A 25,902-nucleotide genomic window follows, 5' to 3' on the forward strand; every position below is an offset into this window, starting at 1 on the left:
GTATTACAAACTTAAACAAAACATATTTTCAGTTTCATTAATCATGACTGCAGCATTCACCTGAGTCAGAAAGTTAACGCCTCAGCAACAATCTCAAGGTAACCCGCCCTAAGTCACCGCCAGCATCAGTGTGTTTACCGACACCAAAACATCTGACGATTAAAACAAAACAAATCACAGCACTACGGTACTTTGACTTTTATTCCCTCGTCAGACACCTCTGCTTACTGGACAACTAGTGTTGTTTGCAATGTAAAGCATATTAAACCACTTTACGAGTCGAAATGTGAAGAAATCCCACTGCGAGCCGAATACTGTGACGGTGTATTGGAGAGGTTTGAAGCTTCCCTGAATACAATTCAAGTCTTCTCATCGCTAAAAACGGCGTCATCCCGAGAGGAAACTAGTTTTCTAACGGGTCCAATAACAGTTACACTTGAAACCATCTCCGATCGGCGTATTTTATCTGTAAAAGGTGGAAGAGAAAACACAAATCTCGCCACATTTGAGCTGCACAGGGAGCGGCTGCGTGTGTTGAGTCTACACGGTCCTCATAATGTGTATAAGTCCCGCCTCTTGCTCTGCATCGACAAACAGTCCAGTCAGACTCTGTAGAGCTGTGTGAAGCAGAACAGACTAGAAGAGAAGAATGGCAGAAGTCGCTCCAGCTGCACCCGCCGCCGCCGCCCCGGCTAAAGCGGCCAAACCCGCGAAGAAGAAGGCTGTGAAGCCGAAGAAGAGCGGCCCCAGCGTCGGTGAACTGATCACTAAATCTGTGTCCGCCTCCAAGGAGCGGAGCGGCGTGTCTCTGGCCGCCATCAAGAAGAGCCTGGCTGCCGGAGGCTACGACGTGGAGAGGAATAATAACCGCGTCAAGATCGCCATCAAGAAGCTGGTGGAAAAGGGCGACCTGGTCCAGGTTAAGGGGACCGGGGCTTCCGGCTCCTTCAAGGTCGCCAAGAAGGCTGAAAAGGTCAAGAAGCCGGCTGCCAAGAAAGCCGCTCCGAAAGCCAAGAAGCCCGCTGCCAAGAAAGCCGTCAAGAGCCCCAAGAAGAAGGCTGCACCTAAGAAGGCTGCAACTCCCAAGAAATCCCCTGCGAAAGCAAAGAAGCCCGCAGCGAAGAAACCAGCGGCGAAAAAGGCCACAAAGAGCCCCAAGAAGGCGGCGAAGAAGCCCGCTGCTGCCAAGAAACCTGCCGCCAAGAAGGCTGCCAAGCCCAAAGCAGCAAAGCCCAAAAAGGCACTCAAGAAGAAGTAAGCTTCCCGGCTTCCACTCTTTGCCATACCAAAAGGCTCTTTTAAGAGCCACCCACAACTTTCAAAGAGCATTTTCCTCTTCACATTTTCGAAATTACACATCTTAATAGAAATTAGCACAGATTGTTGATGTGGCTCATTACCCCACCCCCTTCTGTCTCTCACCACACACCACATGGGCACTGATCACTTACCTTTTTAATCACAGTCACTACAATGTTGCCTTATTTTCTTTTCATAACTTTTCATAACAACACACTCGTTTGTGTAGATAAGTGCTGCTGTTTGAGCACCTAAGGCATTTGTATGAACTGTACATATGCAAATACTTGACTTCATGCATTACAACAGTATGCCAGTCCAGAGTCAAGTACTCGGACAGCTCGAATCTTATGGACTCAACGGCAGGTTTGATTGCAATAAAACATCATGCATTAGGCGGCTGCTGATTTCCCCATCCTCTACCTTTTTCTGTTTCCTCGACCTTTTCTCTTCAGATTATAGACACAGCACCAACTACATAAACGCAAGTGCTGCATCTATTTTAATAGGCTAAGTCCATACATGGAAGACATGCAATTTCCATTCTTCACACTCCACTCAGTGTGTTGAATCATAACATTGTTTCATTCGATTTGCTTCATTTTATTGTTGAAAATTATTTGTATTATTTGATTTGTATTATTTGATCTCATGTCTTTTTACCATGATGTCGGTTTGCTGGTTATCTTTTCCACATATTCGTTTTTTTTAAAGGGATTGAAAGTACTTTAATAATAATAAAAAATAAATAGTCAAATCTTATTTCTTCTTCCTTTTCAGTAAAAGCCTTTCTGCTGCATTCAGACTCAGTCCTAATCCTGCTGTGGAGGAGTGGTCTAGTTTGAATTTTGGGCGGACTTTCCAAAGCGCCAATAGTTGATCTTCTGAAGCGCGCGCTTCCCTCTGGCAGACCAATCAGCGTATGGCAGCGCCCCGGCGTTGCCTATATAAAGCCGAGATCGGCTCTCCAGCAACATATTTTTCTCTGCTCTTCAGAAGGAAGTACTAACGTTTGTACCATGGCCAGAACCAAGCAGACCGCCCGTAAATCCACCGGAGGAAAAGCTCCCAGGAAGCAGCTCGCCACCAAGGCTGCCAGGAAAAGCGCCCCGGCCACCGGCGGCGTCAAGAAGCCCCACCGTTACAGGCCCGGTACCGTGGCTCTCAGAGAGATCCGTCGCTACCAGAAATCCACTGAGCTGCTCATCCGCAAGCTGCCCTTCCAGCGCCTGGTCCGAGAGATCGCTCAGGATTTCAAGACAGACCTGCGCTTCCAGAGCTCCGCTGTCATGGCTCTGCAGGAGGCCAGCGAGGCTTACCTGGTCGGCCTGTTTGAGGACACCAACCTGTGCGCCATCCACGCCAAGAGGGTCACCATCATGCCCAAGGACATACAGCTGGCCCGCCGCATCCGCGGAGAGCGAGCTTAAACTCCCCTGCGGTCACTCCCCACAACGGCTCTTTTAAGAGCCACCTCACTATTCACTGAAAGAGTTATTTCTCCTTTGTGATCTAGCTATTACAATAACATATTACATAAGTCATTACAATAATATGATTCTTAAATAAAAAATAACTTATAGCAGCAGTATGTAATTGTGACAGCAAGTTTGATGCCACCTTGCTGTTTGCAGTCTCAACTGTACATAAAGGAGAGGGGGGGGGGCGGACCTGTAGACTACAAAACCATTCAAACAGTTAACATTGTCCAAGGATGTTCCCTCCTTTGACTGGCTTACTGTGTGTTTGCAGAAAAAACAGTTACAAGTTAGTATCTTCACTTCCAAGATTTTTCTTTAATCTTAGCATTTAATGTTTGGACAAATATGTTGAATAGGATTAGGCCAGAATTCTGGCCTAATCCTATTAGCACAACCAAATTGGAATTTTTTTTCACGTGGCCCTAATCCTCTTCTGTATAAAGGCTGGTTTTATTTTGAAAATCCCGAACGAGACACTGCAGAGCGGAAGTGCTTTCGTTGACTTGGTTGGTGTATTTCTAGACTTCTAGAACACTGTTAAAACAGCCTTTATTGGAAAATTGGTTAAAACCACTAGAGAAATACAAATAAAATGAATAATTGAATGACAGAAATGATGGCTGGGTTATCGGTGGCTCTGTTGACGTATTTCTGTCCCATGATGAGTCTTTGACGAATGGTTTGTAGTCCTGAGATCTGGTGGCAGTAGTGTGAGCTGATGTATGCTGGGAGTTTGTAAGCCAGTCTTATTGCTTTATTTTGGATGATTTGTTGTTCGTTTAATTGTTGGGGTGAGACAGTGATCCAGGCCAGTGATGAGTATTCAAAAAGTTAACGGATGTAGCTGGTGTAACTTTGGTGATTGTTTCAGGCGCTGCTCCTCGTTTCCCTGCACAGAGGGCTTTCAGGTGGTTCAGTCGCTTGTTGCCTTCAGTTTTCAGGTGTTTTATGCATGTCGTCCATTTCATGTTTCGTTGAAGAATGATATCTAGGAATTTTGCTTGGTTGGTCAGGGTGAGGGTCTGGTTGTGAACCGTGATATGGATGTTTGGTTTCGAGGTGTGATTATTGCTGAACAATACGCACTGTGTTTTTGTTGGATTGAGTTTCACTCTCCACATATTTGACCAGTTTTCTATTTCATTGATGCATTGTACTTTATTACAAGTTGTGGTGATTTGGAGCTGGTCCAGTAGTCATCGGTGAATTGTGATACGTGGATTATTGTGGAGGCGGGTAATAGATGTCTGAGCTATACAGGATGAAGAGGAGTGGGCTGAGTACTGCCCCCTGGGGGACACCTGCTTCTGGAGTGAAGGGTAGTGAGATGGATGCGGATACCTTGACTTTGATTGGACGGTTGCTGAGGAAACTGGCAATGATGTTCCGGATGGAGCGAGGGAGCTGGAGGTTTGAGTCTGATAATCTGTATAGTAGTCCATTGTGCCACATTTGATCAAAAGCCTTCTCAATGTCAAAGAAGACTGCCAAGGTGTGTTGTTTTTTGGAGAAGTTGCGTGATGGATTCAGATAGATGGAGGATGTTGTCAGTTGTGGAGCGGTGCTTTCTGAATCCGGCTTTGTGAATTCTGAATAGGCACAGGTGTTCAGTGTGGTGGTTGAGACATAAGGTGAGGATGCGTTCGAAGAGTTTCCCAATGGGGCTGAGGAGGCTGATAGGTCTGTAGCTGGTGATATTTTGTGAGTCCTTGCCAGGCCTAAGGATCACCGGGGTTGGGGAAAGTGTCCGGTGGTGAGACAGTGCCATTTTTAACTGTAAATGCTGCATATATTACACTTTCTGACATTGTCTGACTAAATTGGACACTGTACAGTTTACCTTTCATTGTAACAGCACAAGTTCTATGTCAAAACACTCCTGCAGACCTGAACTTTCACTACACACTAACATTTAGGCCCAAGTGGTTTAAGAAGAGTCATGGCAGGATCAGTCAGCCATACTGCAAGTGTAATATATGCAACGTTTAGACTTCAAAATAAAAGCATTTAAAATGTAGAAATGCACTTTTAAACCAATTACCTTGTATTTAATTGTCAAATTCAACAAGTGAACACCCATATTAATGTTTGATGTCATAATAATAATGAAAAATGCCATAATATGTGCCATTTCTAACTATAAATGCCCAAACCGGAAGTATTATTTTATCGTTATTACAAGATAAGTTTTCTCATAATTACGAGATCTTTATCTCACAATTACGAGAAACCATCTCCGATCATTTTTTTTTTCTTTGGTGAATGCAATAGCTTACAAACCCATATAGGCACTAACTACATTTTCAGTGTAATAATTCCAGTGAGTATATTGGTTTGATTTGATTGTATTATGATGTTGTTGTTCTGAGCACCCAATGTTTATTTTTATTTTTATTTTTTTTCAAGAGTGAAGAATGTAAGTTGTTCAGTCAGTTAATTGTCCTCCATGTCACTGTAAGGTTATGGGGTTTGATTCCATCTGGTGATTGATGCATGTCATCCTCCTCTCTTTCCTGTATCTCTATGGAGAATTATATATAAAAAAGGCTATCCTTCACTTCCCAGACAACGTTCATTTTTCTCAACAAAATTTCACATTTAATAATTTTCACTCCAGTATAAAAAAAAAACAAAAAAATCTTCAAAACAAAAAAAGGTGGTTTAGCAACAAAATTCCTTTATTTTGTCACTTTTCACTGTGACTAACGCAGGACTCAGACTTAAAGGAATAGTTCACCCAAAAATGAAAATGCAGTCATTATCTACTCACCCCCTGACCCCCCAATGCCGGGTAAAGTCCATACAACAGTCTGTCCATACAACAGTCCCGGAGCTTGCCAGCTGAAGTATGGTGCCGCGTTCTCCAAAACAACTGAAGTTGCTGGGAACCTGTCTTTAGAAAAAAATATAACTGGAAAAAAATGGCTCCATGCAGGTTTACACCATTATTTAGATAAAAAAATCGCCACTCTAGCTGTTTGTTTGTTTTTGTAATTGTTCCAATTACCAGAAAAAGGCCAGTTAGCCTTCAAAATAAATCAGAATCAGAATCAGAATCAGAAATACTTTATTGATCCCCGAGGGGAAATTGGGTTACATTGCAGCTGCTCACATTGTAGAAGTGAATATATACAAGCGTAGAGAAATTATAAGAAATTATAAGAAAAATAGAAATACGAAAGTAAGAAATATGTAAAATATGTGCATTATACTACAATATATAACAATGAGAATAAAAATAATAATAATAATATAGAAATAAGAGAAATAAGAATTCTGTACAATATGCATCATACTCCAATATATACATACACCAGTGTTAATAATTAAATAATTAATAAGTATTGCACAGTTGAATTATTGCAGTTGAATTATTGCACAAAAAAATTGGTATTGCACAGTTAGATATAAGTTATAAGTTATGGGTTATCACTGCTGACCGGGTGAAATAAGTTCAAGAGCCAGTCTACTGACTCAGAGTGTCTGACACTCTGAGGGAGGAGTTGAAAAGTTTGATGGCCACAGGCAGGAATGAGTTCCTGTGGCGTTCTGTGGTGCATCTTGGTGGAATGAGTCTTGCACTGAATGTGCTCCTGTGCTTGACCAGCAAGTCATGGAGCGGGTGGGAGACATTGTCCAAGATGCCATGTAACTTGGACAGCATCCTCCTCTGTGACACTGCCACCAGAGAGTCCAGCTCCACCCCCACAACGTCACTGGCCTTGCGGATCAGTTTGTTGAGTCTGTTGGCGTCTGCTGCCCTCAACCTGCTGCCCCAGCACACAACAGCAAACAGGAGAGCACTGGCCACCACAGACTCATAAAACATCCTCAGCATTGTCCGGCAGATGTTGAAGGACCTCAGCCTCCTCAGAAAGTAGAGACGGCTCTGGCCCTTCTTGTAGAGAGCTTCAGTGTTCTTAGCCCAGTTCAGTTTATGGTCAATGTACACTCCCAGGTACTTGTAGTCCTCCACAATGTCCACACTGACCCCCTCGATGGAAACATGGGTCACCGGTGTCTTGGCCCTCCTCAGATCCACAACCAGCTCCTTAGTCTTTGCCACGTTGAGCTGCAGATGGTTCTGCTCACACCATGTGACAAAGTTTCCCACCACAGCCCTATACTCAGCCTCCTTACCCTTGCTGATACATCCAACTATAGCAGAGTCATCAGAGAACTTCTGAAGATGGCAGGACTCTGTGTTGTAGTTGAAGTCCGTGGTGTAGAGGGTGAAGAGGAAGGGAGACAGGACTGTCCCCTGCGGGGCCCCAGTGTTGCTGACCACTCTGTCTGACACAGGTAGAAATACTGCTTTAAACCAATTCCTTTGTATTTAATTGTCGAAAGTGAGCACCCATATTCATGTTTGATGTCTTAATAATAATGAAAAATGCTATAATATGTGCCATTTGTACTATAAACGCTGCATGTATTACACTGTCCAGAATACCTACAGAACAGAGACTAAAGTGGACATCAAACATTAATATGGTGAACAGTGAACTATAACTTAGTGCCAGCCGAGCTTTTCAACAGGAAACACAGACTAAGAACAAGTAGGTGTAAATATGTCAAACTATTATTATTCTTCCCAAAACTGCTGCCTTTCTCCTCCTTCATACTTTCACCTACAAACTTCATTCAGACTTTAAAGTGTTCCGCTGGAATGAAAGGCTAATTCATTCCACATACACAATCATGTTCACAGCAGGTGATGTCATCAACTGCCACAGAACTCAACTGCCACAGGTTCAGCTGTGGAGCCACATACACATACATCTGTTTTCTCTCTCTCTCTGTTTAACTGAACACCTGCTTAACTGACTGTGCTGTCTAACTGACTAACTGTATAACTGAGCTGTCTAACTGACTAAATGTTTAACAATTAACCTGTCTAATTCACTACCGGTGTAACTGAGCTGTCCAACTACTTACCTGTATAACTGACCACCTATCTAACTGACTGAGCTGTCTAACTAACTACCTGTCTAACAAATCATCTGTCTGACTAACCTGTCTAACTAATAAAGTTAGACAGATGCTAACTGACCACCTGTCTAATTGACTAACCTGTCTAACTAGCCAACTGTCTAATCACCCATCTAACTGACCACCTGTCTGACTAACATATCTAACTAGACAACTGCCTAACTGACTAACCTGTCTAACTAGAGAGCTGTCTAACTAATCACCCGTCTAACTGACCACCTGTCTAACTGACTAACCTGTCTAACGAGACAACTGCCTAGCTAATCACCTGTCTAATTGACCACCTGTCTAACTGACTAACCTGTCTAACTAGACAACTGTCTAGCTAATCACCCGTCTAATTGACCACCTGTCTAACTGACTAACCTGTCTAACTAGACAACTGTCTAGCTAATCACCCGTCTAATTGACCACCTGTCCTACTGACTGAGCTGTGTAACTACTTCTTGTCTAACAAATCATCTGTCTGACGACCTATCTTACTGATCTGTCTAACTAATCACCTGTATAACTACCACCTGTCTAACTAATCACCTTTCTAACTGACCACCTGTCTAATGACTAACCTGTCTAACTACCTTTATAACTGTATCTGTTTTCTCTCTCTCTGTTTAACTGAGCACCTGCTTAACTGACTGAGCTGTCTAACTGACTACCTGTCTAACTTATTAATTGACTGAGCTGTCCAACTGACTACCAATCTAACAAATCACCTGTCTAACTGACTGTACTGTCCAACTGACTGAGCTGTCTAACTACTCACCTGTCTTACTGACCACCTGTCTAACTGACTGAGCTGAGATAAAGCTTTGAGAGAGAAAACAGACAGATTGAATTCCGGTCTCCCGCGTGACAGGCGGGGATACGCAAAACTGTCTAAACACCTGTCTATTCATCTCAATTGGTGCAATATATTTCTGGCCACAACGTACCCAGTGTATGCAATATACTGAGATTGTAGGATTCATCATTTAGCTTAATCACTTACTTTCTCTTTTACTTTTGCCCTTCTTGCTTTCGAGGGCATCTTGCAGCCACTCACTATATAATATGTAAAATTAAAAAAATAATGTTAGCAAATGAGAGAATCTGGGCTCCTGGATGAAGAAAGTCACTTTTAGCAGCAGCATCAAGCTAGCTAGCAATAGTCAATTCGGTCCAAGTTTCAATTAGCTACATTGATTCATTGCCTAGCATACATGCTAAAAATAATTGCAGGATATGTGATATATTGCCAGGTTTAACTAATGGCTGCAACAATATTTGGCTTGTTGTCCTCCTGCTCTGTGATTCTGTTGATAACACAGCCCTGTCCACATGTGAGACAGGGAAAGGGGCAATGCACTGTGCAAACAATCTCATGTGTTTTACATTTGCTCAAATAGTTTTGCTCGTATCACTACAATTTATTAACTATTCGGAAAATGCCTAAAATAAAATAATACATTTGTATTGGAAGGGGCATTTTGTAGCCTGGTATCCAGTCTCTATGAATCACAGTTTTCAGCACTCTACGAATTTGCATGGCGATTCATAAGATTGAATAAGGCTAGGCATTTTGTTCAATTAAGGTAAAAGGGGCAGGTGCCCAAGCACCCAGAGCCACCCAGTGTGTCAGAGGTGAGCCATTCTTCAAACTTAAGCAATTGTTTTCTGGCAGAGAACTAGATCTGCACGTTAATGTGTGAACCCCAAATATTTAATGATATGGTTAGCAAGTTCAGTGTCATGCAAGGATTAGCTTGCTTTGCTCCTGACTTGCTAGATGGCTTGTTGGATAAATTAAGCAATAGTAACATACCCACTTTTGGCTGCGTGCCACTTACCTAGTTAACTTTGCTGGTTAATTTACATGTTATGTGTTTGATATAGTTTTCAGCTAACTAGCAGATATTTACTAGAATAAAACCACACAGCTAAACTGATTAAATATCATTTTCACCTTCTGGAGCTGCCTGTCTTTGGAGTATGATGCTATGCCATGTTAAATTATGTTAATGAGACAGCAAATTGTTCCAGGCTCTCCTAGTGCCTTTTTTGCAATTGAGCGACTGCCCCTAAAAATATCTGTGCACATTCCTGGTGCAATTCAGTTACTTCTGTTGAGCATCTTAATCATGTTAGTATTGAAGTTTTGTTGGGTTTCAGTAACAATATTTCAAGCAGTTACAGAAACTGTAACACTAAATGGTTAAACAAATAGGAACACAATTCTTTATATCGATAAAGTGGGCGGCTCTTAAAAGAGCCTTTGTGTTGGAGTATGAGATGGTAAATGAAGTTAACCGCCGAAGCCGTACAGAGTGCGGCCCTGCCTCTTCAGAGCATAGACCACATCCATGGCGGTGACGGTCTTTCTCTTGGCGTGCTCGGTGTAGGTGACGGCATCACGGATGACGTTCTCCAGGAAGACCTTGAGCACCCCGCGGGTCTCCTCGTAGATCAGACCGGAGATACGCTTGACTCCGCCGCGGCGAGCCAGACGGCGGATGGCGGGTTTGGTGATTCCCTGGATGTTATCACGGAGAACTTTACGGTGACGCTTGGCGCCTCCTTTTCCGAGTCCCTTTCCTCCCTTTCCGCGGCCACTCATTTTCGATGCGTTTTCTTTCACAGCAAAAAGAAACTGATACAGAATTCTAGAAAGCTTCAGTACTTAAACCTTCTTTGCGGACCTAAATGAGGAAGGGAAGAGCGTGCTTTGCTGGGCGGTGCCAAACTCTGCGGTCCTTCCCCACATTTTTTTTTTCAAAGGCACTTCAGCTGTGGCAAGTTAACCGAAGCTATCAGCAATTGCGTTTCCGGTTAGGCGACTTTGCCTTCAAAATAAAAGCTAGAAAATGCCCACAAAATTATTTCTGACTTGCACCTCATTATTTTACCAATTCTATGACTTGATGTTTATTATCATGTCTAAATATGTCTTAGTCATAATGTTTAATCTTTTCAACAGTTACATGGAGGAGGTTGTAGAGTCACCAGGGCAAACTGACATTAACTAAACATGAGGTGTCCAGAACAACAAAAAACATATGCACTGGAATGATTACATTAAATATGAAGTGAAACTGGATAGATGGCATCTTAAAAAAAACACTTTCTTGAGTGTATTTCCATTGTGTTTCTAATAAATCACTTTCTAACAGCAACAAGACATGACAACATGATTAGTGTGTTTCTCCTCTTAAAAAAAAAAAAAAAACAAAAAAAACACTAAAAATACACAACTTGGTTCAACATAACCTTTCAACACAACATATCAGAAAATACCACTTGAGCCGATGTGTTCACTTCACTATATTAGAACAGAATGTTAATGCAATTGGAGGGCTTTCTCCCCACAATCAAATCTGCCAAAATTGCTTCACACAGCAACTCAGCACAAAGTTTGTTTTCAGCATGCTGAAATAACCTGAAATAGTCTGCAGCATATCTAAATAATCCCACAATATTATATGATTGTTTATTTCGTTCGTGTTCTAGCTGTGTATAAAACGTTTAAAAACGCGGGATATTTTAAATTTCAATGATGTATGACGAATTGGCGGTCAAAAGACAAAGCAACAGTTGGGACTCTCAAGGTCAGTCATTCCCTTTTTAAATTTAGAGCTCAAAGCCGTTTTGTTTGTGCATGTCCCACATTATACAATATTAAACATAAATCATTGTTTCTAGTGAGCATAAGGTCTATAGTTGAAATAAGGCCAGCGTTTTTTAAAGTTAGATCAGACATAACAGCTTTTTAATAGTGAAAATTGACATCACAAATGAGGTTATATAACTAATAAGGATAACTCTTTTGAAGTGAGTGGGTGGCTCTTAAAAGAGCCTTTGGTTTGGTCTGAGGAAAAGCTGGTGGAGTTTACTTCTTGGCGGGCTTCTCGGTCTTCTTGGGCAGCAGCACCGCCTGGATGTTGGGCAGCACGCCGCCCTGAGCGATGGTGACTCCGCCCAGCAGCTTGTTGAGCTCCTCGTCGTTGCGGACGGCCAGCTGCAGGTGACGGGGGATGATACGGGTCTTCTTGTTGTCGCGAGCGGCGTTTCCGGCCAACTCCAGGATCTCAGCGGTCAGGTACTCGAGCACCGCCGCCAGATACACCGGAGCTCCGGCACCGACACGCTGAGCGTAGTTGCCTTTGCGCAGCAGTCTGTGAACACGGCCGACGGGGAACTGAAGACCGGCACGAGATGAGCGGGTCTTTGCCTTGGCACGAGCCTTGCCACCGGTTTTGCCACGTCCAGACATGTTCGTTATTTTCTTGTGATGGGAGAATCAAAGAATGGTTGGAAATGCTTGGGAACCGGTTTATATGTCCCTCGAGCTGCTTGTTCATTGGTCAGTTGGAGCTTCAAAAACATCGCCCAATCAGAAAAGAGAGCACTAGAGGGTTTCTTAACACGGCAACAACACTTCCGCTTTGCAGTGTCTGAAATTTTCAAATTAAAACGTCTGATGACAAAGCAAATTTGATGTCGTTTTTTTGCCATACACATTAAACGAAATTAAATGCAATGCTTTACAGCAGAATACAACCTATACTCCTTGACAATTCTTGGTCTGTGTAAAATTGTTTGAAAATGCAACTACACAACAGCATTTTGCTTCACTTTTTTTCCTTCCTTTATATCAATCATGGACAGAGAAAACTGAAAACAGCAGTCTTAACACACACTGAATTTGTAGATTAGAGAAAAATTGAGTGAAAGCAGTATTTGTATCTGCGAAATTTAAAACTATTGAAAGCGTAAGAGATATGTTGTGCATGTAAATGGTAAACGCAGTAAATAGTGTTTTTGATGTACGGAGATAGAGTTGTTTGTGTTGAGTGTGAAACAGTTAAATCAATGGGTGCCTTATGAATGAGAAAAATATCCAAAAAACAAATATTTATAAAAGCTTGTGATAACATCAACTTCTAAAGCGGAATAAACTCTTTCAGTGAATAGTGAGGTGGCTCTTAAAAGAGCCGTTGTGGGGAGTGACGGGAAGGGAGTTTAAGCTCGCTCTCCGCGGATGCGGCGGGCCAGCTGTATGTCCTTGGGCATGATGGTGACCCTCTTGGCGTGTATGGCGCACAGGTTGGTGTCCTCAAAGAGGCCGACCAGGTAAGCCTCGCTGGCCTCCTGCAGAGCCATGACAGCGGAGCTCTGGAAGCGCAGGTCGGTCTTGAAATCCTGAGCGATCTCTCGGACCAGGCGCTGGAAGGGCAGCTTGCGGATGAGCAGCTCGGTGGATTTCTGGTAGCGACGGATCTCTCTGAGAGCCACGGTACCGGGCCTGTAACGGTGGGGCTTCTTGACGCCGCCGGTGGCCGGGGCGCTTTTCCTGGCAGCCTTGGTGGCGAGCTGCTTCCTGGGAGCTTTTCCTCCGGTGGATTTACGGGCGGTCTGCTTGGTTCTGGCCATGGTACAAACGTTAGTACTTTCTTCTGAAGAGCAGAGGAAAATATGTGGCTGGAGAGCCGATCTCGGCTTTATATAGGCAACGCCGGGGCGCTGCCATACGCTGATTGGTCTGTCCGAGGGAAGCGCGCGCTTCAGCAGATCAACTATTGGCGCTTTGGAAAGTCCGCCCAAAATTCAAACTAGACCACTCCTCCACAGCAGCTCCAGTCCAGGACTGAGTCTGAATGCAGCAGAAAGGCTTTTACTGAAAAGGAAGAAGAAATAAGATTTGACTATTTATTTTTTATTATTATTAAAGTACTTTCAATCCCTTTAAAAAAAAACGAATATGTGGAAAAGATAACCAGCAAACCGACATCATGGTAAAAAGACATGAGATCAAAAATAAATAAAAATAAATTTCAACAATAAAATGAAGCAAATCGAATGAAACAATGCTAGGATTCAACACACTGAGTGGAGTGTGAAGAATGGAAATTGCATGTCTTCCATGTATGGACTTAGCCTATTAAAATAGATGCAACACTTGCGTTTATGTAGTTGGTGCTGTGTCTATAATCTGAAGAGAAAAGGTCGAGGAAATAGAAAAGGTAGAGGATGGGGAAATCAGCAGCCGCCTAATGCATGATGTTTTATTGCAAATGTAATGCAAGACTGTGGAATGAAACCTGCCGTTGAGTCCATAAGATTCGAGCTGTCCGAGTACTTGACTCTGGACTGGCATACTGTTGTAATGCATGAAGTCAAGTTTTTACATATTTACAGTTCATACAAATACCTGACGTGCTCAAACAGCAGCACTTATCTACACAAACGAGTGTGCTGTTATGAAAAGTTATGAAAAGAAAATAAGGCAACATTGTAGTGACTGTGATTAAAAAGGTAAGTGATCAGTGCCCATGTGGTGTGTGTGTGGTGAGAGACAGAAGGGGGGGGGGGGTAATGAGCCACATCAACAACCTGTGCTAGTTTCTATTAAGATGTGTAATTTCGAAAATGTGAGAGGAAAATGCTCTTTGAAAGTTGTGGGTGGCTCTTAAAAGAGCCTTTTGGTATGGCAAAGATGGAAGCCGGGAAGCTTACTTCTTCTTGGGTGCCTTTTTGGGCTTTGCTGCTTTGGGCTTGGCAGCCTTCTTGGCGGCAGGTTTCTTGGCAGCAGCGGGCTTCTTCGCCGCCTTCTTGGGGCTCTTTGTGGCCTTTTTCGCCGCTGGTTTCTTCGCTGCGGGCTTCTTTGCTTTCGCAGGGGATTTCTTGGGAGTTGCAGCCTTCTTAGGTGCAGCCTTCTTCTTGGGGCTCTTGACGGCTTTCTTGGCAGCGGGCTTCTTGGCTTTCGGAGCGGCTTTCTTGGCAGCCGGCTTCTTGACCTTTTCAGCCTTCTTGGCGACCTTGAAGGAGCCGGAGGCCCCGGTCCCCTTAACCTGGACGAGATCGCCTTTTTCCACCAGCTTCTTGATGGCGATCTTGACGCGGCTTTTATTCTTCTCCACGTCGTAGCCTCCGGCAGCCAAGCTCTTCTTGATGGCGGCCAGAGAGACGCCGCTCCGCTCCTTGGAGGCGGACACAGATTTAGTGATCAGCTCACCGACGCTGGGGCCGCTCTTCTTCGGCTTCACAGCCTTCTTCTTCGCGGGTTTGGCCGCTTTAGCCGGGGCGGCGGCGGCGGGTGCAGCTGGAGCGACTTCTGCCATTCTTCTCTTCTAGTCTGTTCTGCTTCACACAGCTCTACAGAGTCTGACTGGACTGTTTGTCGATGCAGAGCAAGAGGCGGGACTTATACACATTATGAGGACCGTGTAGACTCAACACACACAGCCGCTCCCTGTGCAGCTCAAATGTGGCGACATTTGTGTTTTCTCCTCCACCTTTTACAGATAAAATACGCAGATCGGAGATGGTTTCAAGTGTAACTGTTATTGGACCCGTTAGAAAACTAGTTTCCTCTCGGGATGACGCCGTTTTTAGCGATGAGGAGACTTTAATTGTATTCAGGGAAGCTTCAAACCTCTCCAATACACCGTCACAGTATTCGGCTCGCAGTGGGATTTCTTCACATTTCGACTCGTAAAGTGGTTTAATATGCTTTACATTGCAAACAACACTAGTTGTCCAGTAAGCAGAGGTGTCTGACGAGGGAATAAAAGTCAAAGTACCGTAGTGCTGTGATTTGTTTTGTTTTAATCGTCAGATGTTTTGGTGTCGGTAAACACACTGATGCTGGCGGTGACTTAGGGCGGGTTACCTTGAGATTGTTGCTGAGGCGTTAACTTTCTGACTCAGGTGAATGCTGCAGTCATGATTAATGAAACTGAAAATATGTTTTGTTTAAGTTTGTAATACTGTCTGATTTTACATGAAAGTAGGCCAAACGTGTATTTTCTCCAATGGGCACAAATATCATGATGGTGTGTAAAACTACCTTTTAAACCACTTCAGCCTCTTTACTCTGTGGTTTTATGAAACACCAGTTGCTCTGAGATCATTTGAATTGTGGTTCCACATTTGTCCCTGATTTTATGAATCTACTGCAAGTCACAGTGTTTTTGTTTGATATACTTAATCATACAATTCTCATTGTGATTTTTATCTCAGATGGACTTGTTTCTTGCTGAATAATTTAAGAGACACTGTAATTTAAGAGGGAGACAGATCAATGTTGTTCTGTTGTTGTAATGTTTAAATCACTCTTCACAGTCTGAGCTTTAGCCTAATGGATCAGTCTACTTTTAACTGTCCACAACAATAACTGGGAGGGAAGTGCCTTGCTTAGGGGCAGCTCGATAGGACTTGTTGAGGGATGAGAAAATTGTATTTTATTTTTTTATTAGTAGCACTGTGGTAGTTTAATATTTCCATTAGTAACTTCATATTCTGGTCTCTCTACAGTCACAGGCTCTTCTGCTGGTCTGGGATCAGATCCTGCCAGAGTCTTTGAATAAAGGGCCTTTGTTTTTACCTTCTATTGTTGTGTTTATTTCTGTACTAATATATAAGATGAGATAGCCTATACTACCCAAATTTCCATGGGGAAATTTGTCTTGCACTCTGTGTTGCTGTGTCACTCAATAAAAACATCAGTTCCATACACAGCATGCTTCACATCATACATACATTATCAAACAACAAATAAATAAACTTAGGTACAATACCAATAAAATAATTAAAATCAACCCATTACACAACCCTGTTGCATCATGCACCTATGCAACTATTGCTCTGAACACACAACCCCCATAGCTCATTACTGAGAAATGATTGCACATAGCCCCAAAGTCTCATATAGGCTAGCCGACTATTCAGAAACTTAATCGAGGTAGGCACAAAGTCGACAGAATTACAGGGGTCTTCCAGCTGAATGCTGTATTTCTACAGTAGTATTTCTACTGTATTTTTTTTTTCGTCATGTATGACCATAGGCCCATGATCCCCCACTGCCCTAGGGCCAAATACAGTCTCTTCAGTCTTCTTTGCATTTAAAATAAGATAGTTAACATCACACGACATTTCGGAGCGGTAGGCAGATGTATTTTTTTTTTTTTATCTTTGCGCAGTAAGATGGGGATGGCAGTATCATCCAAAGAAGTTTAATATGTAGTTCCCAGGCTGGCTGCTTATGCACTCATTTGTGTATAATGTGAAGAGGACTGGTGAGCTGGTGCAACCTTGTGGGGCACCTGGGCTGACTGATCTAGATTCTGAAAGGGTGTTGTTAAACTTAAAATAATAAATAGTAAATAATACATATTTCAGCCAACTTACTGTCTCAATCAAAAAAAGGAAAACTAATACATGGACTGATTACCCCCTGTTAAAGTAGTATTCACTGTAGGGTAAAGTAATATATCAATCAAACTGACAATATACTGTAGTAGGCTATATAAACATAGGCTTATGTAAGTTATAATTTGAAGCTTTAAGATACAGTATACAGACATGTACAGAAACCAAAATAGTAGGCCTACTGGTAATTGTGTAATTTAATTTTTAGTATGAGCAGTTACATATGACAGTATGCATTATGTAATTTCATGGCTTTTTGGTTAATTAGTTTACTTTTCAGTTTTAATTGTTAAGAAAGAAAGAAAGAAAGAGCCTTGTAGCTCTACATATACACAGGAACAACTTGTGGCTTTCAGTCTCATTGTCTCATATGTCTGGATACAGATAGCCATGTGGCTCCGTCACAGCAAAGGATATGGCAGTTTCCGTAGTGTAGTGGTTATCACGTTCGCCTCACACGCGAAAGGTCCCCGGTTCGAAACCGGGCGGAAACAACCTTATTTAATCTTTGAATGAGCTGGACAGGCAGTGAAGTAGCCAACTCTCTGAATAAAATCATAGCAGACACAGAAATCTCTCCTGTCTGATCTCTACAAAACACTTCCCAACTCTGTTTTGCATCTAGCACAAAATAGCACTCTCCTCGTTAGTACAATGAGCGTCCCCGCGTGCCACGCGGGAGGCCGTGTTTCGATCTGTCTTTTTTCTCTGTCACAGCTTTAATTTTACTCTCCACATATTTGCCCAGGCTTCCATCTCAGTGATGCATCTCTGTAATTTTTTTCCAGCATATTGAACTTTTTTTGATGAGGCCCAGTAACAAAGGTCATCAGCGAATTGGGAGACTTGTCCCTCTCCTCTGGGTGGGTGAAGTGAGTATTGGTAGATAGATAGATAGATAGATTTATTTGACAAAAATTGAAAAACATACATGATAGACAATCATGATAACAGTCCCCATATAAGATTTTTAAAATTGTCGAGGATTAAAGTACACAAAAAAGCCCGAAGGCTTATTTCTATTGTGGTCCTCTTTCACAGTACAAGATGGCAGATTGAATAAGAAAGTGTCAAGCAAGAATGACATTTTGCTAAAATAAAATAAAACAACCAGTGAAACAAATAAAACAATCAGAAAAACAAATAAAACAAAACAATAAAAAACAAATAAAGCAAACAATAAATCATGCAAACATTTATTAATCTACCAATTATTTAACAACCATTTCTTGAGATTTAATTTAAAACACCTCTCAACCGGAGTTAGCTTAAGGGAGATAGGCAGCTTGTTCCATTGACATGTAGCTGTATTTAAAAAAGTATTTTTCCCAAAACATGTTTTAAATCTCATAGGAGTAAAATTTGTTAGACTGCCTCTGGTATTGTGGGTATGGTTATTTTTAACTAGATTAAAATGGTTAGATAGGTAGGGAGGTGCAGATTTGTACACAATCTTGTGGGTAATACCCATCTTAATTTGCACCACCCTTTTATCCACGGGGAGAAGGTTTAATTTTTTAAAATGAACTGCATCCAGATGTGTGCGGGGGGCAGCTTTAAAACAACTCTTAATAGCTTATTTTGTGCAGTCTGTAATTTGTAGATGATCACTGCCGATGTCACCGCAGACAGAAAACATGGTTACTCTTCCAGCTAATTCTGGGGTGCAAAGGCAAAGATCTAAAATGTCCACCGAGTTGCGCGTAGTGGAATAATGTGTTGGCTCATCATTGTTAAGAAGAACTATATCAGTCTGCTCGATTATAGTATTCAGTATTGTGCCCGACTGATTTGTGCTTTTATTATTGAAAGCTGAGTGTTTGGCATTGAAATCTCCCATCATGATTATTTTATTCTCCTGGAGGAGAATCTCTTTGGAAAAGATGGGGGGAAGGAATTACACCAGGAGGACAGTAAATTGACATCAGGAGTATGCTGGAGTTAGGAGAGAGCTTAACTCTTGCAGTTATAAATTCATTACTTTGAGCTTGTTCTGGGCTTACTGAGATGATGGTTTCGTTGTATGTAATTGATCTTTTTATGAGCAGGGCAACTCCTCCACCTTTCCCCTGAGGCCGGTCTCTTCTTAGAATGTCATAGCCTGGTAGGGAGAAGTATATATGTGGGGAGAGAAACATTTTGTTTATTGAAGCTGCATGAACATCCTTTTCCTGTAAGATGTGGAGGAGCTCTTCTTTGTTTGATCTGATTCCCCTTATATTGATATGCAAAATATTGAATTGGTCCATATTGTTGTTCTTATTTAGAAAGGCCATTTACTGAAGATGTTTCTCAAGGCTTCGTATTGTTTTTTATCCTGGCACAGAGTCTTACGGTCATTTTGGAGAATAGTGCGTTGCACCAGGGGTCTGGTGGTTTTCTGGCCGGGGTGGAGCTGGGAAAGAGGCTGAGAAAGAGGCTGAGCCTGGGAGGATCGAATCATGGATAGGTAGGTAGGGCATTGCTTGGAAGCAGCAGAATGATTCCCACCACAGTTGGCACAGTTAGATTCGTGTTTGGGCCTTTCACATGATTTGTGTGAATGACCTGCCCCACATCTGACACATTAGATTTCATTTTTACATTGCTGGGCTGTATGGTTGAAATCCTGACAATTAAAGCACTGCTTTATACTTGTTGTAGAGTGATATTTTTCCACACGATAGTGGAAAAGGTTCATGTAGACTCTGTAGAGACGGTACCGTTGTGTTTATACGCACTTGATGCAAATAGTGCTGTGCTGTTCCTCGTATACGATTGGTTGTATACGAGCGGCTATAGAAATAACTCCTACAGAATTACAAAAGATAGAGCTGGTATACTCATTCACACACACAGACTTTCTTCTGTAACTGTGGAGAATTGACCACTGAACTTATAACAAAATGCAGCTCTTTGATTAAATACATAATTAAAAGTAAACAAGAACACAACTCTTTATATCGATAAAATGGGCGGCTCTTAAAAGAGCCTTTGTGTTGGAGTATGAGATGGTAAATGAAGTTAACCGCCGAAGCCGTACAGAGTGCGGCCCTGCCTCTTCAGAGCATACACCACATCCATGGCGGTGACGGTCTTTCTCTTGGCGTGCTCGGTGTAGGTGACGGCATCACGGATGACGTTCTCCAGGAAGACCTTGAGCACCCCGCGGGTCTCCTCGTAGATCAGACCGGAGATACGCTTGACTCCGCCGCGGCGAGCCAAACGGCGGATGGCGGGTTTGGTGATTCCCTGGATGTTATCACGGAGAACTTTACGGTGACGCTTGGCGCCTCCTTTGCCGAGTCCCTTTCCTCCTTTTCCGCGGCCACTCATTTTCGATGCGTTTTCTTTCACAGCAAGAAGAAACTGATACAGAATTCTAGAAAGCTTCAGTACTTAAACCTTCTTTGCGGACCTAAATGAGGAAGGAAAGAGCGGCTTTGCTGGGCGGCGCTAAACTCTGCGGTCCTTCCCCACGTTTTCTTTGGCTGTGGCAAGTTAGCAGAAGCTATCAGCAATTGCGTTTCCGGTTCGGCGACATTGCCTTCAAAATAAAAGCAAAACATGCACACGATATTCTTTCTGACCTACATATTATTTTACAAATTCTATGACTTCATGTTTTTTTAATCATGTCAATCATAACATTCAACAACACAGGCATTTCAACATGATTAAAAACAGAAACAAATATGTCAGTGTCTCCTGGACTCACACTTTATTTCACTGTGCTCTGTTTCTATGGTGAAGACCAACTCACAAACTGCTAGCTACAATGAGGGCCATTCGCATGCATTACAACACAAAGGTCAACCTGGAGGACCGAGGATGTCCAGCTGGAGTTGGACAGTGTCCTCCTTTAAATTCCAGTCCTGCGTTAATCACAGTGAAAAGAAACAAAAGTGACAAAATAAAGGAATTTTTTTTTGTTTTGAAGTGAACATTTTTGTGTGTGAAATGTTGTTGAGAAAAAATGACGTCTTCTGGGAAGAGAAGGATGGCCTTTCTGCTTTTTTAACATAATTCTCCAGAGAGAAAGAGAGGAGGATGACATGCATCAATCCCCAGATGGGACTCATTAACTTTACAGCCACATGAAGGACAATCTAACAAACTGAAACTCTAGGACAAACTGATCAATACATTCAAATCAAAATACCAACTGTTACATTGAAAATGTAATTAGGCCTATATGGGTTTGAGTATGCTGTGTTTTGGAAAAAAAAATGAACAGCATTTATAGATTCCAAACATACATCTCAAACACAAGAATCGTGACATCTCCAGCATGCTGAAATAATCTGGTATTGTCTATGTTTAAATAATCCGACAATATTATATTTGATTTTCTTTATTATTGGTTTATTAATTCGTTTTGTATTAATTACTTGTATATGCTAATTGGTAAACAATGCGTTTAAAAAAAGGCGGGATATTTTAAATTTGAATAATGTATGACGTCACCGTGGCGGTCAGAAAACAAAGCTCTCGCTCCTACTCACCATGCCCGTTCACATATTTTGTGTACATTTCGTATTATGTGAGGCAACATTATAGTTGCATTTTATGAAGTGTATTCCATCTTCGGCTTGTTATGTATTGAGGGTCCCCACGGTTAGAACATGCAGTATGATTAAATTAGGCAGTTTATTAATGTAGCCTAACTGGGTTCACGGTCATATATAGCCTACATTAAAATGATTGAACTTATATGTACAGCAAACAACTAGTTAATACAACTAGTACGAATAACTCTTTTGAAGTGAGTGGGTGGCTCTTAAAAGAGCCTTTGGTTTGGTCTGAGGAAAAGCTGGTCGAGTTTACTTCTTGGCGGGCTTCTCGGTCTTCTTGGGCAGCAGCACCGCCTGGATGTTGGGCAGCACGCCGCCCTGAGCGATGGTGACTCCGCCCAGCAGCTTGTTGAGCTCCTCGTCGTTGCGGACGGCCAGCTGCAGGTGACGGGGGATGATACGGGTCTTCTTGTTGTCGCGAGCGGCGTTGCCGGCCAACTCCAGAATCTCAGCGGTCAGGTACTCGAGCACCGCCGCCAGATACACCGGGGCTCCGGCACCGACACGCTCGGCGTAGTTTCCTTTGCGCAGCAGCCTGTGAACACGGCCGACCGGGAACTGAAGACCAGCACGAGATGAGCGGGTCTTTGCCTTGGCACGAGCCTTGCCACCGGTTTTGCCTCTTCCAGACATTTTTCAACACTGCAAAATCAGAAAATGAGGTCTGGCAGTAGAGAACCCGGTTTATATATCTATCGAGCTGCTTGTTCATTGGTCAGTTGGAGCGTCAAAATCATCGTCCAATACCGAAAGAGAACAGGCGGTCCTAACTGCTGATGTCATTTTCAAATAGCAACTATAGCACTTCCGCTCTGCGGTGACTGGGATTTTCAAAATAAAACTTCTCAAGACAAACCAACTATTATGTACAGTATACAGAAGAGGATTAGGGCCACATGTGGAAAAAAAATAAATATGGTGGTGGTAAACACACTGATGCTGGCAGTGATTTAGGGGGGATCACCTTGACTTCTTGTGAGAAATTGTTCCTGAGGCGTTAACTTTCTGGCTGCAGTCATGATTAATGAAATTGAAAATATATGTTGTTTAAGTGTGTAATATTCTCTGATTTTAGGCTGAAATATCATTTTGCATTTATCTTTTTTACTGTGTAGAAAATTAACTTTTATACCTCTTCAGTCTCTCCCATAGGAATTTTGGACTACACACCAAATGGTCGAGATGCTAATATATGTCATACAAAATGATGCAAAATTACCACTCCTACTTATAACCTCTATGGTGTATATGTAAACAGGTTTGAACACACACACACACCAATTCTCACATGTATATAAATGGCCAGACACATTGACAACCTGCTGTATCAGTTTCTGCAATATATTCATAGTATTCTGTTATATCAAGACTTGGCCAAATTGGTAGGAAAATAACGTACGATTGTAATAAATTAAAGGGTGTAGAAAAGAGTTACTAACACCGGTGCACCCCAAGGAACCGTACGGTCACCATTCCTATTCACCCTCTACACTCGGACTAACTCCAGAACGTGCCATCTGCAGAAGTTCTCCGATGACTCCTCCATCATCAGGAAGACCAAGGAGCTGGTGGTGGACTTTCATATAGGAGCAGGAATCCCCCAACCCCTGTCACCATCCAAGGGGAGGAGGTAGAGATGGTTCCTAGGAGTGCAGCTCAACAACAAACTGGACTGGTCGGACAACGCTGAGGCCCTCTACAGGAAAGGACAGAGCAGGCTGTACCTCCAGAGGATGCTGAGGTCCTTCAATGTGTGCAGCAGGCTGCTGCAGATGTTCTACCAGTCTGTAGTAGGCAGTGCACTCTTCTTTGCGGTGGTGTGCTGGGGAGGCGGCATAAAGGCAGCAGAAGCCCACAAACTGAACAAGTTGGTGAAGAAGGCTAGCTCTGTGGTGGGACTCAAACTGGACAGTCTGGAGGCTGTGGCAGAGGGGCGGATTAGGGGAAAGATGAAAGATCGACGCCATCCTGGAGAACCCCTCTCACCCTCTCTAAAATGAGCTGAGGCTGATGAGGAGCAGCTTCAGCCACAGGCTCCTCCTCCTACATTGGGAAATATGTACAGTTAAAAAAGTAACACAAAGTAAAAGTGGAAACAGCACCATAAACTCCTCTGTTGTGAACAAAAATGTATGCATTCGTGGTGTTTCAGAACTCCACAGACTCAGAGTCAAAAGGGATTGACCTTGATTACTATAATAATAACACATGACCACGCCCCCTAGAATGCACCTTTCCTCGTTAGTATAGTGGTGAGTCACCTGTCACGCGGGAGACCGGGGTTCGATTCCCCGACGGGGAGGAGGATTTTTTTTTTTTTCTCTCTCACAGCTTTATGGAGGCAGTGAGGGATCTGAGCTCAGGACTGATGGACAAACTGAGGAAAATGCAGCTGGAAGGAAGAAGGGAATTCATCCAGTTCCATTCAAGTTTATTTGTCTTCACGTCTATGGATGTCCTTTTCTTTAAGACTGTGATTATGTGTTTGAAAACGACAGTAGGCTACTTGGAATTGATGTCTGGTTTATCACTGCTGTCTTTACAGGAGCATCTCGTGCTATATGCTTGATGTCAGATTGTTATTGTCATCATATCTCAGATATGTTTAGTATGAACTACATGAGATACACCGTATACTGGGGACTGGAGGGACAGATGCATCATGAAATCTATGCTGATTCTACTCTGCATCAACTAATTGTAATAGATTAATAGATTGTGAACCAGATAGAGCTAAGAAAAAATATAACTAAGAAAATATTACATGTTGTTAGAGTTTGTGATAACTTGTAAACATAAAATTATTTCTGCCAGTAAATGAAAAAAGAAACAGAAAAAAAAACAGAAACTGCCCAATTTATATCCCATGTACACAAAGTAACTATGACTTAGAAGTTTATTATAAATGTTCAGTAGGCTATTCTGTAAGGAAAACATAGAAACTGCCCAAGTACTCATAATATTAAACAGAGCCTAACTATGGAGGGCAGGGGGCTCTGTCTGAGTCTGGAGCCGTTTCAGAGTATACATAGAGGTGAATGGGTTGCAGGGAATAGATGAACTGGGGAGGGGGATGATAAAAAGTTCAGACATTTTTTTCACATGCAACTTGGGATATGAAAGTTGTATACGTGGAAGTCAGGGGGCTTTGACTGAAGCTGTAGCGAAGTCAGTGTGTGAGATTGTGGATAGGATAACCTGAAAGTGTGTCACAGCCAGTGTTGAGTTTTGGCCTAAATTCAGTGAATATGAGAGAGTATGTATTAAGTGAGTGAGAAAGTATTAAGTACAATATGTAATAAACTGAACATAACGGCCTTCTTTTAAGCCATTTACTTTGCGTTGTTTGCAAACCTGAAAGCATAATGTAGGCCGTTCTTTTATCTTTCTTTTTAAATCTAGGATTGGTAATGCAAATGTTTAAGCTCCCCTTGGGCATGTCGTTCAATTTTGAACGAAGAAGAAACTGTCTGGGCTTTAAGGGGCAGTCAACGCGCCTTGTGTTGCAACTGAAACTGTAGTCTAAAGTTAAACACAATTTTAAACCACGCATTCATCAGAAGTTAATTTACAGTAAGTAAAAGAAGCTCTTTGTTGAAGTAGTGGGTGGCCCTTAAAAGGACCTTTGGGTGAATGTAGTTCCAGGCGGTTTACTTGGAGCTGGTGTACTTGGTGACCGCCTTGGTGCCCTCGGACACGGCGTGCTTGGCCAGCTCACCGGGCAGCAGCAGGCGGACGGCGGTCTGGATCTCCCTGGAGGTGATGGTGGAGCGCTTGTTGTAGTGAGCCAGGCGAGACGCCTCACCGGCGATACGCTCGAAGATGTCGTTGACGAAGGAGTTCATGATGCCCATGGCCTTGGAGGAGATGCCGGTGTCGGGATGGACCTGCTTCAGGACCTTGTACACGTAGATGGCGTAGCTCTCCTTCCTGGTCTTTCTACGCTTCTTGCCGCTCTTGCTGGCGGTCTTGGTCACGGCTTTCTTGGAGCCCTTCTTGGGCGCTGACTTGGCGGGTTCAGGCATGACGAGATCTCAATACTTCACAGTACAGAATGAGGTTGAAGTAACAATGCTGATCTTTTTGTAGACAGCTGATGCAAATGAGGCTGCGCTGTTCCTCGTATACGATTGGTTGAGTGTAGCAGCTAGACTGGGCATGCGCTACATGACCAATTTTTCCCCACAGAACTAGAATGGATAGATCTGATATGCCATTAAAATAAATGTAATAAAGGTACACTACAGATTACCAAAAAATACAAAAACATTTGAAACGTAATATCTGTGCATGGAATTAATAACGTTTATGGGTTTTTTATGATGAAAGCATCATTTTACTGAACATCTCAATCAGTTAAAGATTACAACTTTCTGAGTCTCACAAACTGTAGA

The 25,902-nt window shown here is 42.6% G+C and overlaps 9 protein-coding genes and 1 non-coding gene across 10 annotated transcripts in view; 4 read left to right on the top strand and 6 right to left on the bottom strand.

Annotated features, from left to right (window-relative positions):
- Positions 1–12,180, bottom strand: part of LOC139645291 (histone H2A-like) — a 31,772-nt gene extending 19,592 nt beyond the window's left edge. Inside the window, exon 1 of the mRNA XM_071520975.1 lies at positions 11,639–12,180. Coding sequence (XP_071377076.1) covers positions 11,639–12,018 — 380 coding nt within the window. The 5' untranslated portion in view covers positions 12,019–12,180. The remainder of the gene's footprint in view (positions 1–11,638) is intronic.
- Positions 1–25,902, top strand: part of LOC139645270 (histone H2A-like) — an 83,225-nt gene that overhangs the window by 50,393 nt on the left and 6,930 nt on the right. The window lies entirely within an intron of this gene.
- Positions 650–1,258, top strand: LOC139645274 (histone H1-like). Its single transcript, XM_071520959.1, has one exon. The coding sequence runs from the start codon at positions 650–652 to the stop codon at positions 1,256–1,258; it is 609 nt and encodes a 202-aa protein (XP_071377060.1).
- Positions 2,319–2,729, top strand: LOC139645289 (histone H3). Its single transcript, XM_071520972.1, has one exon. It carries the CDS (start codon positions 2,319–2,321, stop codon positions 2,727–2,729), a length of 411 nt encoding a protein of 136 aa, XP_071377073.1.
- Positions 10,054–10,365, bottom strand: LOC139645295 (histone H4). Its single transcript, XM_071520980.1, has one exon. It carries the CDS (start codon positions 10,363–10,365, stop codon positions 10,054–10,056), a length of 312 nt encoding a protein of 103 aa, XP_071377081.1.
- On the bottom strand, positions 12,768–13,178 carry LOC139645288 (histone H3). The gene has a single exon (XM_071520971.1). The coding sequence runs from the start codon at positions 13,176–13,178 to the stop codon at positions 12,768–12,770; it is 411 nt and encodes a 136-aa protein (XP_071377072.1).
- Positions 14,258–14,866, bottom strand: LOC139645276 (histone H1-like). Its single transcript, XM_071520960.1, has one exon. It carries the CDS (start codon positions 14,864–14,866, stop codon positions 14,258–14,260), a length of 609 nt encoding a protein of 202 aa, XP_071377061.1.
- trnav-cac (transfer RNA valine (anticodon CAC)) lies at positions 17,377–17,449 on the top strand. Its single transcript has one exon. It is a non-coding gene; the product is annotated as a tRNA-Val (tRNA).
- LOC139645293 (histone H4) lies at positions 19,959–20,331 on the bottom strand. The gene has a single exon (XM_071520978.1). It carries the CDS (start codon positions 20,268–20,270, stop codon positions 19,959–19,961), a length of 312 nt encoding a protein of 103 aa, XP_071377079.1. The 5' UTR covers positions 20,271–20,331.
- LOC139645281 (histone H2B 1/2-like) lies at positions 25,159–25,533 on the bottom strand. Its single transcript, XM_071520965.1, has one exon. The coding sequence runs from the start codon at positions 25,531–25,533 to the stop codon at positions 25,159–25,161; it is 375 nt and encodes a 124-aa protein (XP_071377066.1).

This window comes from Centroberyx affinis, unplaced genomic scaffold (genome assembly GCF_046629955.1).
Source record: "Centroberyx affinis isolate AG114_WGS23_722 - 3 ecotype Tasmania unplaced genomic scaffold, CSIRO-AGI_Caff_v1 ptg000840l_1, whole genome shotgun sequence".
NCBI lineage: Eukaryota > Metazoa > Chordata > Actinopteri > Beryciformes > Berycidae > Centroberyx > Centroberyx affinis.